This window comes from Ambystoma mexicanum, chromosome 1q (assembly GCF_040938575.1).
Source record: "Ambystoma mexicanum isolate Mex_15411 chromosome 1q, UKY_AmexF1_1, whole genome shotgun sequence".
In the NCBI taxonomy this organism is placed as follows: Eukaryota; Metazoa; Chordata; class Amphibia; order Caudata; family Ambystomatidae; genus Ambystoma; species Ambystoma mexicanum.
In genome coordinates, this window is record NC_090922.1 from 94,826,131 (window position 1) to 94,846,055 (window position 19,925).

The 19,925-nt window shown below is 50.0% G+C and overlaps 1 protein-coding gene across 3 annotated transcripts in view; it reads left to right on the top strand.

The window, feature by feature from the left end:
• Positions 1–19,925, top strand: part of SLC22A31 (solute carrier family 22 member 31) — a 325,367-nt gene that overhangs the window by 98,171 nt on the left and 207,271 nt on the right. Inside the window, exon 1 of one of the 3 annotated variants that reach the window (XM_069635633.1) lies at positions 1,699–1,854. The exons of the other annotated variants lie outside the window; for them this stretch is intronic. Within the exon in view, the coding sequence (XP_069491734.1) occupies positions 1,829–1,854 (26 nt within the window). The 5' untranslated portion in view covers positions 1,699–1,828. Of the gene's footprint in view, positions 1–1,698; positions 1,855–19,925 lie in introns of those variants that run through there. 3 annotated transcript variants of the gene reach the window in all.

Sequence of the window (19,925 nt, forward strand, 5' to 3'; positions counted from 1 at the left end):
GAAAATCTCCTTGAGACCAGTTTATATGTGTGCTTCAGGGCTCCAAATTCTGCATCCAGGGCAAACTTCATGCGCAGGGATGTGCAGGAGCACCTGTACAATGTGCCATGCAAACCTGGGGAAGCAAAAGCCCCTGGCTTTTGTGAGAAATCTGAAGGTGTCTCTTTAGCTAGTCCCCGCGGATCTGTCATCCATGTGGCCAGGACACAGCCATCGCTATTGGATCCAGTTCCTGGGGGTGGACCATTGAGGGAGGATCAGCTTGATTGGGGGCGGGGTCCTCGGGGCGTGGGGACACCGATGGGTGAGACGCGGTAGCCCCTTCATTGACACCTTTTCCTCATTCTCTCACGTAGGACATTCAAAACCACTCTTGCCCCCGGACCCTCCTCCTTTCCAACACAAACCCTTTGGCACACCACAAAGAACAGACTAACACCAGAGCTGTTTACCTGACATGTCCTAATACAAGGGTCAGGCAAAGTTAGGCAATTAATCAGAATCACACACACCTGACGGCCCTTTCCCTTCCCCACAGGGATAAAAGGTGGAGCCTGAGAGCACAGTACGAGCACTGCAGACAGCACGACGAGACGGATAATGGGATAATCGGGCGCAGCAGTTCAAGAGAAGGAGAAAGGCGGCAGGAATCAAGTGGGTGGGGAGGATGAGGAGAAAGGCGGCGGGATCGAGAGGGTGGCGAGGAGAGAAGTGACCTTGCCCTTTTCGTCCCAGATCCGCAAAACCTTCGAGAAGGAAAGCCTAAGACCGCAACAATAGCGCAAGTGTCTTACAGCTAGGGGTGTATCGAAATTCGGCTTGGAGTACGTTTTCTGCCGATTTCCGGCTGAAAATTTGGTATTCGGCATTGCCAGCATACCTAATCGAATACTTAGTTACCGTTCTTGTTTTGATTTAATCAACAAAGTCATATAAAATCAAAACAAGAATGGGAATTAAGAAATCCCGGGAACTCCTTCCCAACACTGCTGCAGTGTTATCTTGAGCGCCATGCCATCACATCACGTTAACAGCATGCTGCCAAATGCTTACAGTGTGCCCCGCCCCTGTAAAACATGTTCTCCGTGCGCTTTTCACCATCAGCACATCAGAAAGGGTCGGCCAAAAAGAAAATCCAAAATGCCTTAACAAATAATAAAAGCCTGCGATTCAGGTGCTGCTGCAGAGCAGACTGCTGTGTCCTCCAGCTCTGGGTACTTGACTGTCGCCATCACATGATGACCGCGGCGCGGGTTATAAAAGTAAAAGCGGGGTGGGGGGGCTCGTAGAGGGCTCGACCTGGCGCCTCCTTGCGAATCGTCTATTCCCAGAGGGGGCCTGCCTTGCCATTGGTCATCAATGGAGGATCTGGCAGGCCCCCCTTCTCAAGCCGCACCCTCCCTGCTGAGAGCAAAACAAGCTGCAGGAATTCCTAGAGCGCTCCCCGATGCCTCCAGCTCCAAGGCAAAAGGAGTGTCGGCAGGACTAGCAGGTGGGATGCCGCATGGGGAAGGACACCGGACATTCCGCAGTGCTAGCAGAAGCCACGCTGTTCAGGAGTGGGCCACTGACCAGGCAGACAGGTCGTCACGTGTTGAGGGCTCCGCATCAATAGGACATTAAGAAAGTCTGAAAATAATTGGTGACAGAAGTTTCAGGACATAGGAGCAGGTGCGTCAACGCTGCCACCGAGGGATATGCTATGTAGCAGCAAAGGGCAGCTGCTTGGACACACTTGTAGTCGGAGGTGACATGACACGCTGCTTGGGGCAGGGGGCATGGCCACAGATCGGAGGTTGCAGGTGACGCACTTTGTTGGACAGGGGGCATGCCGACACAACTGTGCTATCTGAGGTAAAGAGCTGTCATCGTCCGCAGGGGGCATCTATGGCCTGTGGGGTGCAGCGGTTGTACAGGGCGGGCCTGGCACGTGCCTCCCGTTGGCAGCATTACCCCTTCACTGATGAGGACAGCACCTGCAGCCAACAAGCAATGTTGACTGAATTGCCTAGTTTGTTGCCATGGCATCCATAAGTGGGGAAAGCTGTTAGCGCCTTGCATTTATTCAAGTTAAGTGTGTCTTTTTACTCCTTGTGCTTGGCGGATGCGTGTTGGCATTTGCATGTCTGTAGTACCTTGTAGTGTGTCAGGAGCATCCTGGATAGTTTGCTGTAAGGATTTGTTTTCTGTTTGTGGGTGGCACTTATCACAGAGGGACTGCTGCTGAGCAGTGCCCAGTCAGAGATTTTTCCTTTCTAATAGCTTTTACAGTTTTGTTGTTTAACTCTCGCATAGTGCTACGATTTAAGTGCGTGTGTAAATAAGAAGACAAATAGCCACTGTTAGCAGATGAATGCTCCAGTGTGAGCTGCAGCAGGTGTGACTGATTGCTGAGGACAGCAAGCAGTGTCTTCACAAGATCTCTGCCATGGTTTCACTTTAGGATTTTCTGCTTTGTAATCAAGTGCGGTGTGCCTTGGTTGCCTCTGCCGTCAATTAAACCGAAAGGGTCTCGGATGTTCAAGCCTAAAAGAACATGTTTTCTAGTAAATTTACTATTCGGTGCACCCCTACTTGCAGCAGATGTCAACGGTACATGGGCCAAGCCTACGCCGATGAGCAGGAGCGAGGGAAGCGCTAAGAACCGGGCTGAATGAGAATCGCAAAGTGGCACGTTTGAACCAAGTCCAATGAACTGTGAAGGAACTGTAAAAAGTGTTAAAGGGGAGACCAGCTGCAGGGGGAAACCAGCACCACGTGGGTGCTAACTCCAAAGACTCTGGTCGATCCCCATCTGAGTGAACTACAGGTTCCAGAAGGTCATAGGAGAACCACCGAAATAGGTCAAAGTGGTAATACTGAGGTTCAAGAAAAATCCCTGTACAATCGACTTTCATCTACAAACTGTGTGCGTGAAAGGGAAGTGAATCCCACAGTGGGAGAAAACAAGGTAAGTGAATCCTAAGAGGGGCAAAGTCTAAAAGTCCCAAGAAACAGTGCGTTGACAAAAGTGAACCCGGCCGAAGGATGTCTGCTGGAATTATTTAAAAGGACATTAATATTTGTGAAGAAGGAAAAGCCATAGTGAACCCGACCAAGGGAGGCTATGATTCGAGAGGGGTTAGCAACCGGAAGAGGGGGACGCAAGGATGGAGAAGCCTCACCAGAAGTGAAACCAAGAAACAAACTTTCATTTGTTGAAAGAACTTTTGTTTTATTATTTTGAAGACCTCAGGTCCTTGAAGGCAAGAGACTTTCAAGTGAAACGAGACTTGGCCATCGACGGCCCCGATAGCTGAAAACCGAGCTGTAATCTTGTGCTGGGAAAGCTCGAGAGTGTGCTGTGCTCCACGATCCCACCTTACCCCGTGCTCAAAACTTGGGGAAGGGAGACCCAAGTTACTGCATCCTGACGTATTATTTGAGAATACTTCTTTTTTTTCTTGAGAACTATGCAACACCCCTTTTTTTGTATTAGTTGTAAGGTTTGGCAATAGGTTACTTAGTATAGGCCCTTTTATTTGACACAACACCACTAGGACTGCCTTATTTTTTTCATTTGATGGTTGACGCTTGCTCCCATCTTAGATTTAGGTTTAGATGACACGCTTTTCCAACCTGCATACAGCATTCATTGTTCAATAAACACCCTTGCACTGTGATCACTTGTTTCTTACTTGTTGCCACCATGAGTTCCTTACACTTTGCATGTGCTCTTTGTGGTACTGAATGGAATGGGGAAAGTGAACACCAGCCTAGGAATGTTCCCTCTGCCGCTTGCAGCAGCACGCCGCTTTTACTGGGCCCTCCTTCCTCTGGCTCCACCATAATTTGCTGCAGGGCTACTTCCTGTCAACCATTGTGTACGAGCCACCCCCTATGCTGAGTCTAAGACGGGGCCTACGACCTGTTTTCACGAAAGGTGCACTATCCATTTAAGTCCCTTCTGGCTGTAGGGACTTTGGAAAAGAGCAGACTATTCTGCTTGCAGCAAAGCTCTTTCATTCAAGAAATTGTTTTGCGGTCCCTGATCCAGTGGCTTAGCTCGGCTTCCAATTTGCTCATGCCAAATGATAAGACAAGCCTGGCAATGTATGCAGATGCAGCACAAGACTCGAGGAGACCCAGATTGAAGTGTATTCAATGACTCTTGGAAGCATATGGTGCAGAGAGCTGCCCTTTTGAACTGCAAAAGCTGTCATTTTGACCTTCATCTACCAATATGTTGGGCTTTACTTTAAGAGGTTGCTATTTACCCCTGAAAAACAGGTATCTCTTCGAAAACTGAAGAAGTCCTACTTTGCCCTTCCCAAATCATGGACAAATAACTGGGCATTCATGTACTGGGCATGTTTATTTCACTAACAAACGCACACACTGGTAGAGCCAGGGAAAATCACACCACATGCCTGCTCAAGACAATGCCACGGGTCAGCCTAACCAGTGCAGTGTGAATGGAAAAAAACCCAATGGAACCGGCATTGTCTTGGAGGATTGAATAATTGTTTGTTTCCTATTGGCCTAAAGCCAGGAAACCATAAGCACAAAGAGCATTGACAACGTCAAATGTTGGCATTTTGTGTAGGCATGGGGTTGGCACCTGCCAGGTACTGCCATAGTGTATTAACTGGACATTGATGGTAGCAGGTGCAAAATGGTGCAAGTACCTGGGTATCTAATGGCAGTGCCTGGCAAATGCCTAATACTTATACACAAGCCAAAACGTTTGACTTTGCCAATGCTTATTTTTAACAGGACTTCAGTGAAGGACAAGCATTGTGCTTCTAAATCAAGTGACTGAAGGCAGACCAGGTTAAGAAATGTTTTATTACACAAGTAGTGCATTTACAACTCCAATTCAATCATTGGGCCTCATTACGGGTTTGGAGGTAGCCATGTTGGACCCTGTAATTCCTCATTTAAGGAACCCATCCCCATTCCCATTCAATCCCCCATAGGGCTCAATGGGAATGGGGATGGAGCTAATAACAGGCCCGTTATTAGCTCACTGGTCCCCTTGCGGGACCCGCAAAGGATGTCTGGTCTGACCAGACGTTCTGAGCGGATCCCGCAAGGGAACCTCGTAATAGGGCAGAATGGGTTTACCGGCACTATTACCGGCGCCGTTAAACCCATTCAGCCCACCTCGTAATGAGGCCCATTAACTCTCAGAAGACTGCTTTAAGAAAACACTGGCAGGCCCTTTGAGTGCAAAGTTTGATGGTAAGGCTTGAATAAAGCAGGCTCAAGGGGTTCCCACGTGGAGGTGTCTTGGGCAGGGAGGAGCAGGAACTGGGTGGGAATTACCGTACAGATTAGCACCGTCATGGGCAGTCAATGGGTGGGCAACTAATGGAATACCTACAAGCTTTGTCTCTTCGTATACCATGTATCCTTATCTGTACTTTAATGCAATAGTTTCGGCTTGTAGGTGGCGCTAAAGTGCCACCTAATAGCACAAACAAAAAATGGAACAGATCAGGACTTTTATAAAATCATTGGGGCTCATTACAAGTATGGCGGGGCAGTAACATTTGCGGTAATGGAACTACTGCCACTTTTCCTGCTGCCACACCCTGGAGTGGGGGATTTACCTCCAGCATTATACTGGAGGTAAATCCTCCCACTTTCTGCTGAAAATCTGCAAAATCAGTGGAATTACCACTGCAGTAATTCTGCTGGCGGTAATCCTGCCAAAAATGACCCATAGAGTCCAATGGACTCTCATAAAATGGGAATTAAGTCTGCCACCGCCATTTGTGATCCGGTAATTCCACCTGACCAAGTGGTGGTAATGGTAATTCCGTTGGGCAGTATTCCGGCAGATTTACTGCCAGAATACTGCCCAACTCGTACACTCAGAACGGTGTAGAAATCAAAGTTGATGTGCACAGGAGAAAGGGTCCCAAAGCGATTGGGCTGAGATTTCTCAATGCCCACATTAAGGAACTTGGGGTGGCAACAAGTAAGACAGACACGAGTGGTCACAGTGAAAGGTTGTTTATTGAACAATGAATGCATGGTGAAAATCTAAACCTAAATCGAAGATGGGAGCAAGCATCGGCCATCAAATGAAAAATAAGTGGCGTTGTCAAATAAAAAGGGCCTACACTAAGAAAACTACTGACAAACCTTACAACTAACACAAACAGGGTGTGGGATGATTTTCAATAAAGAAATAAGTGTTAACAAATAATATGTCGGGATGTGGTAGCTTGGGTCTCCCTTACCTTACCGACGTTTTGTGCTCGGGCTAAGGTGGGATCTTGGGGCTCAGCACAGTCTCAAACTTCCCCAGCACGTGATGACGGTTCCCTTTTCAGCGCTCAGGGCCATCGATGGCCAAGTCTCGTTTCTACTGAAAGTCGTGCCTTTGAGGACCTGACGTATTCAAACAACAAAACAGTTCCTTTTCTCCGTATTCTCTGTAGGGGATGGATGCACCCCTGGATCACCCTCTTCTGCGCGCTGACCCTTCACAAATCGTATCTCAAAATAACAGTTCCTTTTCTTAATGGACTTTGGATGATGGCTTCACCACTGTATCTCCCTCCTTCGGGCTCAGACCCTTCAAGAACAGTTCCTATCAATATCAAGGCCTTCTGGGTTTTTGCCTTCTCATTCCGGGGGCTTGATCGGTTTAAACAAACAAACAAAAGTTCCTTCAACAAAATGACAGTTTGTTTCCTGTTTCACTTAGGGTGAGGATTCTTCACACCTGGGTCCCCCTCTTCCGGGCGCTGACCCCTGTTTACTTTCAGCCTCCCTCCGCTGGGTTCACTATGGCTTCAATGAACTTTTGGGTGATCGCTTCATCCCTGGATCTCCATCGTTCGGGCTCGGACCCTTCTCAAATTTCTAAGTCTTTTTAAACCGTTCCATTGGACATTTCTCGGCCGAGTTCACCTTTTGACTTTGCCTTCTTCTCGTTCACATCCCTCTTCCGGGTTCACTCTTACCAACTTCATATTCAATGTATACTGGATTCACTTGACTTGCTTTCTCAAGTGGCAGGATTCATCTCCCTTACTTTCACGCAGTCTGTAGATGAGTCTTTTGATTGTATGGGATTTTACTAGACCTCCTGTATGACCACTTTGACATCTTTTGGTGACTCTCCTACGGCCTTCTGGCACTCGTAGTTTCCCTCTGACGGAGATCTACCAGAGTCTCTTGAGTTGGCACCCACATGGTGCTAGTTTCCTCTGCAGCTGGTCTGCCCTTTAACACTTTTTACACAGTTCATTGTACTTGGTTCAAACTTGCCACTTTACGATTTTCATTCAACACAGCCCGGTTCTTATCCGTTCTCCCCTCGACCCACCGGTTGTGATGCACCGCTTGGCTTTAATCTTCACTGGAGTCATGTCCAGTACCACAGTCATGGGAGCTTCCCTTGCTCCTGCTTATCGGCATAGGCTTGCCTGGTGTACCGTTGACATCTGCTGCAAGACACCTTAGCTATTGTTTGCGGTCTTGTGCTCTCTTTTACGAAGGGTCTGCGGACCTGGGATGAAAAGTGCAAGGTTGTTTCTCTCCTCGCCACCCTCTCGATTCCCGCCGCCTTTTGCCTTCTCTTGAGCTGCAAGCCCTGCTTAGCCGTCTCGTCTTGCTGTCTGCCGGGCTTGTACTGTGCTCTTTTGCTCCACCTTCTATCCCTGTGGGGAAAGGAAATGGGCATCGGGTGTGTGTGATTCAGGTTAATTGCCTGACTTTGACTGGTGCTGGGGTTGGCACATGTTAGGTAAACGGTCGTGGGGTTAGTCTGTTGTCTTTCATAGTGCGTGAAAGTGTTCATGTCGGAAAAGGGGGAGGGGGGGGAGTGAAGTGTCAGATTGTCCTACGGGATCCGATGGAGAAACGGGATCTCGGAAGGCTAGATTTTGGAGGGTTTGTGGGAACTGTAATTTTTGATCACTTTCGACTGGGAGTTCAGAAAGGGACAATGAGAGGGACGAGATTGGTAGGGTTTGTGGGGCAAACAGGAATAGTTGGGACTGTAAAATAAACAAGGGGATTGTGGGAACTGGAGTACTTTATCTGAGCAGGTTGGAAGTGCAGAAGATAATAATAATTAGAGGGACGGTAAGAAGAATGATTGGGAGTATTAGGATAGGGAACAGGAAAACAAGGATTCTGAGAGATTGTTTCCTGATGTAACGGAGTTCAGGCTCCTAGTTGATTTACCAGAGGTGTAGGGGTGTTTGGATTTTACTAAGGGAGCTTCTTTGTGTGGAAGGGAGGCAGAAGTGGAATAAACAAGGAAAACCTCTGGGTTTTCCCCCTCACCCCTCATCCCCCTCACCTTCCTCCTTGGTATAATACTGCGCCTCACCGTGAATATTCCCCCTAGCATAACCCCGGTCTCCCTCACCCAGGTGTTCCTCCCCCACTGGTCCACCCCCTGGAACTGGATTCAACTGCGATGGCCGTGTCCTGGTCACCTGTATAAAGGGTTCCCGGGCTCTACCAGGGAGAATACACTCAGGTTTCTCACACCATCCAATGGGCAAACATTCTTGCTCAATGCTAGCTTTCATTTTTTTCTGCTGAGAGCAAACTCGTTCTGATACATACCACCAGTGGGGTCTTCACTCTTGACAAAATTCGGTAACTCATCCTGTTCTCAGGCTTTTGCTCTTAAAGTGGGGCAAATGTAAAAACCACAAATGGAGATGTGGGTAAGAGAATCGCAGGGATCAGAATTGCTAGGAGGTACCTGTCCCCTCCTTGCAGCTTAGAAAATATTGTAAGCTTGACACCAACTACTAAGATATACCTTGGACAAGCCAGACCAATTGACGTCCTACAAATATAGCTATGATCAATTAATGCTGTGTGTAAAGGGGCACCAGGACACACCTGCAAGACAGTTAAAGCATGATGGATCTTACATAATAGACAAAAAGTTATAGTTTACATTTCATGTGGGATTTACATTTGTAGCACAGTGTGCACCATCGCTGCCGTCCCGAGGGGGATTCTGCTTACTTGGATATGCCTGCTACCCCAGAGCTACTTTCAGCTCCTGGTCATCAAATCCTTATTCCGATCCCTGGAATTAAAAATTCTTGTATGTAGATCTGGCTCTGGTGGCTGTTGTATCGAAATTGGATTGCTTGGAGAGAAGGATATGAGGCAAGACAAAGATAGTCATTTCAAATGACCGAGACCTGGCTGCGTTAACATTACCAATGTATAAAACAGCAGGTGCTCTAACGCCAGCTCCAGCAGGCAGTGGTTTGGTCTGGGCTGCTCCGACCCCTTCCACCTGCCCTTGGTTCGTTGGGGCTTCTGTTTTTTTTTTTTTTACTGCCCAGGTTTGGTGTTAGAATGCTAGCTCCACCAGGTTGTCATTGACTATGGGCTACTTTGGCCCTGTGATGGCTGCTCCGCCCTTCACATCAAGAAAAATTTGGATAAAGACAAGGGCTTTGCCTGTGTTTGCTTGATGTGGCCTGGAAGGGCAGACGGGCCAGAACCCCCCTGTCCCATGGAAACAAGTGAGACCTCACTATATGTCTCCTACAGTCACAAACCATCCTCAGGCTCACTATGGTTTCTTCCCGCAAGCAAGCTTATCAGCACCAAACATTCAACCTCGCAAACCTCATCCAAGTTCCTCTAATCAACACCTCTATGCCCCCACCCTCTGCTTGCATACCATGATGCTTATTAACGCCCACTCAGCTGTCTTGCACACAGTGCTTTGCATAGCTGCTATCACCAATCTCTTCATCACTCACAAGCCAGAGGCAGTCTTCATCACCGGACCCCAACTTTTCCCTTAGCCTCTGCCCGTATCTTAGAGATCCTCATTTTACCTGGACACAGCTTTCAAAATGCTGACCAGTCAGGGAAGATTGGGGGAGGGTTGGTGGTCAATAATAAGATCAAATGGCTCTGTACAGTGTAGAGACCAACCGCATTAGGATCAATGGAGTTCATTACATGTCAATTCCTGCTATCACATCAAAAGTCTGGCACTTTTCACCTCCTATACCGACCACCTCCTAGGTGTAGCACCTTCATAGATGAAATCACTGAACTGCTCTCGTCTGCTTGGATCACCCACTCCACATTTTCCTTTGAGAAATCAACGTACCCAGAACGCAGGCAAACACCAGAGATGCTCTCCTTAGCCTAGCAGAATCCTTGCAAACTACAACTCACATCAGAGGAAACCGTCTTAGTTTTATCTTTAACTCCATCCCACTTGACTGGACTGAACATGCTGCAAGCCCTTTCTCCTTACCACTCACCGTCCCTGCAGATAAAAGACAGAGAAACTCTGCCATGTCCGCACGTCACGTCTTCAAAGAATTCCTGAAGAAAGCATTAGAAATTAGCCTGTCCAAACTGCCTGCCACCGCCAATATAAAATCTGTAATGGAAACCTTCAACGAAACCACAAAGGAGTTGGTCGACACACCTACAGGATTCATAAGTAATATTCGATGTGTAGGAGCTAAAGCCAGCTCCTGGGTGTTGGGTATCACCCACTAGGCAGGAGCTATGGCTGGGGAACGGGAGCAAGTACACCACGCACTGGAAATCGAACTTTCGCATGAAATGCCCAATTTTTTCCAATTATGTATGATCCATTATATTTAGGTATGTCCTTCTATAGCTCATTAACATTTTCAAACACTCAGAGTTAATGTCACAAATACATGCTTGTAATGCACCAATTGGCCTGGGGAGCCAAATGTAGCTCCTGGTAAGTTGGTTTTAAGCTCCCTCATGGACTTCTGCAACTCCAAAATGCTGAACATCAGGCAAGCCCTCGCCTCTGTTCTCCCACCCCACCACCCGCTCCAAACATTCGATCACATAGAACACCTTCCACCCCTTCGACATAGACACCCTCAGTACCAAACCAAAACCTGCAGTTTCTTGATGATGCATGGCCACCTCAATCTGCATCCAATTGCTTCACCAACCTTGCTCCCCACTGACTCTGCATCATCAACTTCTGTCTCTCAAGTGCACTATACCCTGTGCACTTAAAAGTGGAAAAATGTCTCTCCTTCTGAAAATAACATCTCTCGCCCCCCCCTTAATCCTTTAAAATGACCACCCGATCTTTATCCTGCCATACCTCTCCCGAATCCTGGAACGCTTCGTCACTATCCAGCTGCAACTACACATCAATATAAACAATTTACTCAACCCCTTCCAATCTGACAGTCGACCTGGAAACAGCACTGAGACCGTTAAACTGCACAACCTCGATGACCTCCACAACATCACAGACCAAAGACACACAGCACTACTCCTACTCCTCGACCTCTCCGCAGCCTTCGATACCATCAACCACATAATTCTACATAACGTCATATCCCACAGGATGAAACTGAGACACCATCCTTGACTGGTTCACCTCATTCCTTATTGACAAGACACTTTGTTTACATGCCCGCTTATCCATCAGGCCCCACCTTACTCCAGTATGGGGTCCCGCAAGTCCCCTCCCTGTCTCCGTCTCCATTCCTCTTCCACCCATATGTTGAATCCCTTGGACAGACCCTCAGCAAGCACAATGTCCATTTCCACCGATACACAGACAACACACAAATATACCTCCAAATGTCATCCCCTTCACAACTCCAACATCCTCAAAAGCTGTCTCTCCACCATCACCACCTAGATGGCCACCCACTTCCTCAAGCACAACTCTTCTAAAATGGAATACTTCCACCCCCCTGACCCCCACACAGACACAATCCCAAACTCACTCCCTGGATCAAAGAACGTGCCACAGAAACCCCACATATACCCGCATCCTGTAAAATTCTTTGGCTTCACCATCGGAACCCCGCCCCTCCACCTTTCCTTCACATACCTGTCAGAAATCCAGTGGCTACTTGACCACGTAGTGTAGCCGAAGATTTCTTCCTAACAATAGCACCAACTGAATGTACTGAATCACAGTCAGCTGGAGGTATTCCTTGAAAGAAGGAACCCAACGAACACACCAGGAGGATTTCCTTGAAGGAAGGAACCCAACGGAAACACCAGGTTACCTAGGATCAAAAGGAACTAACTTAGTTACATTCGTTAGAACATAATATAAGAACAATCTATCCTGTACTCTAACAAACCTCTGTGTGGTGAATGGTCTGCTGAAGATGCCTGGTAATATTGAGGGATAATGGAACTGCCCCTTCTGTTATTCCTTTCTCTATGTTAATAGAAAATGGTAATACATATATTCAGGTGTTAGTGACTGGGAAATAGTCAGGGTAGTTGGAATGATTGACAGTGTAGAATGATTCTTACCGTGAGTTTCAATAAGAGAAGGTGAATGCAGAGCAGCTGTTACCAGATGGAGCCTCATGTTCAAAGGAGCAACCACCGGGACCTATTCCTGACGAAACGAGTACGCCTAAACTGGAAAGTCTCAAGTCTTAACGTGGAACCCGACGGAACGAGGACGAGTGGATCCCAGCCACAAGTACACAATAGGCAGTCTCTAGTCTGTGTGCTGCGGGCAGAAGAAAAGAGTGGGGAGGTTGCTCCCTGGCAATTCGTTGTGAGGCGTGCAACAAGAAAGCAGGGTAGCTGGGGGGCGCTGGAGGGCCCGACCAAGATGGCCGTGAGTTTGTGAAGCTCTCCGGCACCCCTAGCAATCCGGACACTATCCTGTTGACTCCTGGGCTCTCCCGGCACCCAGCTGCGGTGTGCTGACAGTGAACCTTCCTGTGGCCCTGGGAAGTGAGGTTCTGTGCCTGCTTTTGCAGGCGAGACTCCGGATTGCCGGCTGGGAGTCCCGGCGGAGAGTAGAGAAGGGGAGGCCCTGCGGGAGAGACGCCGCCGTGCGGTAGGTCTGTCCGCGGGAAGGTGCGCTCCCGACCCGGGGCTACGGGGCGGAGGTGGTGGGGCGGCTGAGAGCAGAGAGCGGAGGTGGCGCTGCGGCGAGGAACCCCGGAGGAGCCCTGTCTGGACCGGCCTGGTGGGCTGCCCCTACCTGCTGCGGTGGAGGTGTGGTGGGGCGCGGCTACTGCTAGTGCCGGCCTGCGGGAAGCCCTGCTGCAGCGGAACGCAACCTTGGAGGGGGGCTCCGGTGGTGAAGGGGCGCCCCTGTGGGGGTTCCCTCCTGTGGGTGCGGGCCAGTGCCCAGCTAGCTGGTGAGACAGTTGCTCCCTAGATCCTCTGGAGCGAAGACTGGCATCGGAGGGGTGAGAGCACCGGAGGGGCCTGGCGTGGAAGGAGGAGCCCCTCGGTGGACCCTGTGAGGCCTCGGAGCAGGACTGAATTTGGAGGTGGGTGAGGCCCGGTGCTCTTCGGATCCCGCGGTGCTACGGGTGTGAGTTCCATTCAAAGCGCGGCCTGGCGGATCAGGTTGGCCGGGCTGGGAGGGGCCCGGTCTGCACACCCTTTCACGCTTGGAAGTGTCCGTGGGACTCGAGGCTTTTCTTCCTGTGACATATGGAGCTTGTGCTGATGGTGCTGTGACTGCCTCGGGCCATCTCCCCACCGATGGGCAATTGGGCTCCTGCGGTTAGACACCGGGAGGGCCTTCTGGTGCACTGGTAGTCCTGGAGGTACGCTGGTGACGTGGGGGAGCTCTTTGTTCTGGAAGCGGCTGCATGTGCCTCTGCTCTCATTGTTTCTCCTGCTCATTCATGTGTCATGTCGAAGTCTGGCAAGGGCAGCAAACATCAAGCTAAACTGCACTTCGAAACACCAAGCCAGGCCAAATCTTGTGGCGCAATGGTGGATCTGCCAGAGCGGTATGCCCTGGCATCGGGGACGGACCCTTCTGCTGCGTTCCAAGATATTAAGATCATGTTTACGCAGTTGCAATCCGGCATACAGTCCCTTGATGGGAAGCTGGATACGCTAACCTGCAAAGTGGACCACATGCAGGTCTGGTTGGATAAGCATGGGGAGAGGCTGGACGAGGCGGAGGGACGGATCTCCGGGGTGGAGGACACAGCGAATTCATTATCGGGGGCTATGGCTGTGGTGCAGAGGGCTCTGAAGGAGCTCAGGGAGAAGCAGGAGGACTTCGAGTCGCGGTCAAGGAGGCACAATGTTCGGATTGTGGGACTGGCAGAATCGGTGGACCGGAAGGATATGTAAGGTCTGGTTGAAGATATCCTGAAGGAAGCTCTGGGCTCGGAGGGGTTCTCCTCAATATGTGTGGTCGAGCGGGCTCATAGTATCCCTAGTTGGAAGCGGCCTGTTCCGGAGGCCCCTCCGAGGCCATTAATAGCTCGCCTGCTGAACCTTCGAGATAGGGACGCCGCTCTGGAAGGCGAGGGAAATGGGCACTGTGACTTATAAAGGAGATGTTATTCGGTTTTTCCAAGACTTTTCGGATAGGATGCAGGCTGTCCGAAAAAGCTTTTGGGACGTGAAACGGTGATTGAGGGATAAGAGCATGAAATACGCTATGTTATATCCTGCTAAGCTTCGAGTGGAGCACAAGGGCAAGTCGCTCTTTTTTCCAGACTCCTGGAGAGGCGGCGTCCTTTTTGGATATGTTGCCGGAGGACCCTTCCTCGTGAGACTATGCTTTGGATTGTGGAGGGGGCAGAATAGTGCTTGGGTTTGATGTGCTGAAGCTGGCATGTTCTTTTGGCTTGGATTCAGGAGGAGTCGAGTATTCTGGAGTAGGGGTGCCAGGGGTCGGACTGGTAGCTCCCTCCGGCGCGAAAGCTGTTTGTTATGTTATGGGTGTTGCTGCTGCTGGAAAGTTGGGGCGTCTGGCATGCTGGGGGGTGGGGTGTGTGGGGGGTAGTCAGTTGGGAATGCACTGGCGAGTTGGGGGTTGTCGGTAGGGGAGGGCAGAAGGGGTTTGGGGGGGACTCCAGGGGGGAGGGGTTGGTGACATGGCACGGGAAACGATGGGCTGGGGGAGTTTGGATGGCGTGTGCTCGGTGCGCTCTGAGAAGCTTGGGGATGGCGCCACTTAAGCTTTTTTCCTGGAATGTGAGAGGCCTTAATGGCCTACCGAAATGTCGGAAGGTGCTCCAGTATCTGCGGCGGCATCAGGTAGAGGTGGCCTTTCTTCAGGAAACCCACCTGACGGTAGACTCGGAAGCAAAATTTGGTAAATGTTGGGGGTGCCACAGGTACTTTTCTTCATATTCATCCTTCTCTAGGGGGGTGTGTATCCTAGTGCATAGGTCGGTGGGATTCCGTCTAACCAAGGTGCTGAGGGATCAGGAGGGGAGGGCGCTCATAGTGCAAGGAGTTATTCAGGGCAGGCTATATACCTTTATTTGTTATTATGGCCCTAATCGCGATACGACTGAGTCACTAGAGTGGGTGGAGCGGCAACTGGTGGATTTGCCTGCGGGCTGGTATTGTGGGCGGGGGACTTTAACACGGTGTTAGACCCTACCCAAGATCGGACGGGGCATCATCCGCGGTTATACAGCAGATGCTCGGTTAAACTCCGGGGTATGCTGAACGTGTGGCAGCTGGCGGATGTTTGGAGGATGCGGAACCCGGGTGCGACTTCCTTTACTCATTACTCTGCGCCGCATAACTCGGCAGCGCGGTTAGACTATTTTTTGGTATCGGACAGTCTACTGGGGCAAACATCCGAAGTGGAAATATTGGCTCGCACTCTCTCTGATCAAGCTCCGGTGGTACTGGCTGTTCGGCTATACGTAGGGACCTGGCGGAAAAGGGAGGAGGAGATACGTACTTGCAGGAGGCTTCCCCAGTTCCCTGCAGGGCTCAACAAGGGGAAACGGGGAGGAAACTTTGGGAATTCCAAGCATTAGCCCAATGGGAGGTTAAGTACCTGTGGGACAGATCAGCCCCTCGGAGGTATGCGGAGGGTCAGGCTCCGGGTAGGTCGTTGGCTCAGGTCACACGTTTGAATACCACAGTGGCAGGGTGGCAGTAATCACGGATGAGCAGGGGGCGAGTCACTTTGAGGATGAGGCGATACTTCGGGAGTTCCATTCTTTTTATGCCCAATTGTATGCTACTCAGTCCTGGGCCTCACAGGCGGACATTGAAGCATGCCTCAATCAGGTCGGCCTGTTTTGGTGCTTGGAGGAACAGAGGGAGTGGCTGAATAGGCCTGTGACATTGGCTGAAGTGCAGAAGGCTATAAAATCATTGCCGAATGGGAAATCCCCGGGGCCGGATGGGTTCACTTCTGAGTTTTACAAATGTTTTGTTGATAAGTTGACTCCTTACCTACTGCGGGTATATCGAGAGGCGGTATCTACGGGTCGGTTGCCATAATCGCTCAGGGAGGCTCTGTTGGTGGTGTTGCTGAAGCCGGGGAAGCCGGAGGGGGGATTGCTCTTCCTATCGCCCGATATCCCTGATTAACTTGGATAATAAAATTTTAGCTAAGATCCTAGCGGCCCGTTTGGCTCCATTGATGCCTACGCTGGTGAGGGCTAGTCAGGCGGGGTTTATCCCTGGGCGGTCAAGGTAGTTTGGGCTACGGCGCATGTTTGGATTGTTGACTGCTTTACCGTGTACAGACCCAGCTGTCAGTCTTATTGGATGCCACAAAGGCTTTTGATTCTATCGAGTGGCCATTTTTATTTGCGATCCTGCGCAGACTAGGCTTGGGGGGTGGGGGGTCCTTTTTGGCCTTGATATAGCTCTTATATGATAAGCCTGTCGCAAGGGTGAGGGTTGATGGGCAGACGACTGCATTGATCGCACTGGAAAGGGGGACGCGCAAGGGGTGTCCTTTATCCCCCTTATTGTTTGCTCTGGCAATAGAGCCTTGGGCGGAAAAGGTGAGGGAGTTCCATATTCACAGGGGAATCCAGCTGCATACCTACAGGGTGGTGATTTCATTATATGCAGATGATATTGTTTTGTTTCTGCGCCATCCGGAGGTTAATTTGAACCCTGTCATACTAGACATCCAAATCTTTGGTGAACTCTCGGGGCTGCGGGTGAACCCTACTAAGTCTGTGATATTCCCCTTGACTGAGGGATCGGTTCGCTTTCAGGATGAATGGGGGTTTTAATGGGATATGCATAGTACACGATATCTGGGGATTACCTTGACCAGGTCCGAAAGTGAAGTGTTTCGCAGTAATTATGGAACAATGTTGCAACAGGCTAAGGACGCGATGCAAAGGTGGACCAACCTCCCGCTTAACTTGTTGTTTGGTAGGGTCTCAGTAGTTAAAATGTCCATTTTGCCCCGATTCCTGTATGTCTTTCTTAATGTTCCCATCTGTGTGCCTAAAATTTTTTCAGGCCCTCAAGTCGGCAGTGCTCCGATTTCTTTGGGCTGGAAAGCAGGCGCGAGTTGCTTGGGATAAGCTTACGGCACCAGTCCGCAGGGGTGGTTTGGCGCTGCCTGATTTTGAATTGTATTACTGGGTGGCCCAGGCCAGCTATCTCAGGTACTGGCATGGGCTGGCGGCTGAGCATAGGCATGTTGAAGTGGAGTGGTCAATTGCGTCTCCGGCCTTGCTGAGGTCGTTTATCCTGACGACCCCCGGTCCCTCGGGAGGGGCTCGAAACCTGGTGGAATTGACATGCAGGGCTTGGTCTCGGTTGGTGTGTGCGATCGAGGTGGAGGTGCTTTACTCCCAGAGCTCCCGGTTATATTTATCCCTGGGGTACCTGTGACTAGTGAGGCAAGCTATTTTGCTATGACAAAGAGGTTGGGTCTTGTCAAATTTGCGGATTTGTTTCCAGATGGCACTTTTATTGCCATTGATCAACTGAAAGGCTGGGGGGCTCTATCGGCTTTAGATATATTCCAGTATTACAGGCTTCGGGGGGCACTGCAGCGGCTTTTCCCGACCTTTCCGGAGTAGCTCCGAGTGGTGGCATTTCTGGACAGGGTTGTGAGAGGTGACTTAGATCGGGGGCTGATCTCGCAACTTTATGCGGAAGGGTTGAGAGGCAGGTCAGTGTCTGCTCTGTCCTTGAGGCGGGACTGGGAAAGGCTGCTGGACAGGGAGATATTGGAGGAGACATGGTCATATTGCTGTGAAGGCACGAGAAAGGGGGCTATTAACACGAGTTTCAAACTTGTACATTTCAAATTTCTACATCAATACTATTCCTCCCCGGATCGGCTACATCGCTATTTTCCTCACAGGTCCGCGGCATGTATGAGGTGTGGTTGTGAGCCGGCGGGCTTTCTCCATGTGGCGTGGGACTGTGCATTGCTGGGTCCATTTTGGGATGGCGTGTTTGATGTGGTGGGGCAGATCGTGGGTCAGCGGTATGCTCCGGATCCGATGATGGTACTGTTGGGCTACACTGCTCAGGCACCGAAGAGATTTCGAAAGTTGATAAGTCTCCTGTTGATTTTGGCCAAGCGCAGAGTTGCTATGGGGTGGGGAAAGGCCACTGTCCCAACGATTGCCCAGTGGTCCCGGGATATTCTGTATTGTATGATATTCTGTATTGTAATGACTTGGAGCGAAGATGGGGAGTGGTGCGGGGAAAGAACTGGGGAGACACTGGAATGTGGGATGCATATACGTCATATCTCCTTTGGGGGAGTGATGGGGAGGCCGGAGCGGCATCATCGGAGGAATTTTCGGCTGTGCCATCACCAGTCTGAGCTCCCTGTTCATTGGGCGATGTGGAACACCCTGGATTGGATTATTGGAATGCTGGGTTGTGCAGGGGGGAATATACTGCCTTGTAGTGACTTGTTTCTTTTATAACACTATATGGACTCGGGCCCGGCCCTGATGGGGTGTGTAACCGATATAATTGCATTAGGGACCTCGCCATCCATGTACTTTGGTTTGTTTTTGAACGGGTTGAATAGTCTCGTGCCATAGAGGGGTGAAGAGCGGGGGGGGGGGAGGTTCAGATGCATGGTTTGGGGTGTTGTTTTTGTGAAATGTTAATAAAGAAACCAATAAAAAATAAAACAAAATAAAGCAGGGTAGCTGAGAAACTGGAAACTGGGCCGGAAATGAAGGGCGAGGGGGAGGTAGAGACAATCCAGTAAACAGTCCGGGTCTGGCAATGTCTTTAACAGGTAATAGCTTGGCGACGTAGCAGGCAAGGAACAAGCAGGGAAATCCGTGAAGCCGGTCTGGGTCAGGAGCAATAGAGGACAGAGCGTAGCCAAGATGACGTAACGGGCAAGGAGAATCCAGGCAAAACAGTAGCAAAGGTCAAAACAACAGAATCAAAGAACAAGGCAACAAAAATACAGTAAACGAAAATGCACTTCCGCAAATTCAGAAGCACTGTTACCAGGGAATGCGACTCTTAAATGTCGTGATATGATCACGTGAAAGAACCTGCGTCGGAAGCGTGTCTGGAGAGCGAATCAGATCACGGCCGCCACAACTTCCATGGTGTTGCGGCTATAACGTCCAGGACACGCAGCTCTCTGGGTGCTGTAGTTAGGAGAGTGCGGAGGGAAATAATGACATACGTTTTTGTGAATGGATGGGACCCTTGGATGTGAATGATGTGCATGAGATTTGTCGGAGTTTCTTGCTGCAAAGCGTAGTGAACCCCTTTTAGCAGTGGCAGATAGGAGCGACTTGGAGGCAGGGCTGAATGGAATCCTAACAATACCACATAGTTGCTGTCAACAAAACATGTATTCTACAACTACACCTCCTGTGAAACCCCACTGGACTTCCCAGCAGCACCCCTCCCTCGCACACCACCAGCCATACAAAACGCAGCAGTCACTCATCCTTCACCTACCCAAACATTCACACATCACACCAGCTCTTGCCCAGCTCCACTGGATGCCGGTATTCTAAAGAATTGCCTTCCAGGCCTCTGCATTGTTTTCAAAGCCACCCACCACAAAACCCCATATTGCCTGAACAACAATCTCGAACCCATCACCCACACAAACGCCAGACGAGCAAGCTAGCCAGCATCTCTTATACATTCTACTTTGCGAATTAACATGCCTACAAAAACAACTATATATGCACTGGGCACCCGGGGCATGGAACGCCCTACCTCTGAAAACTGCACGT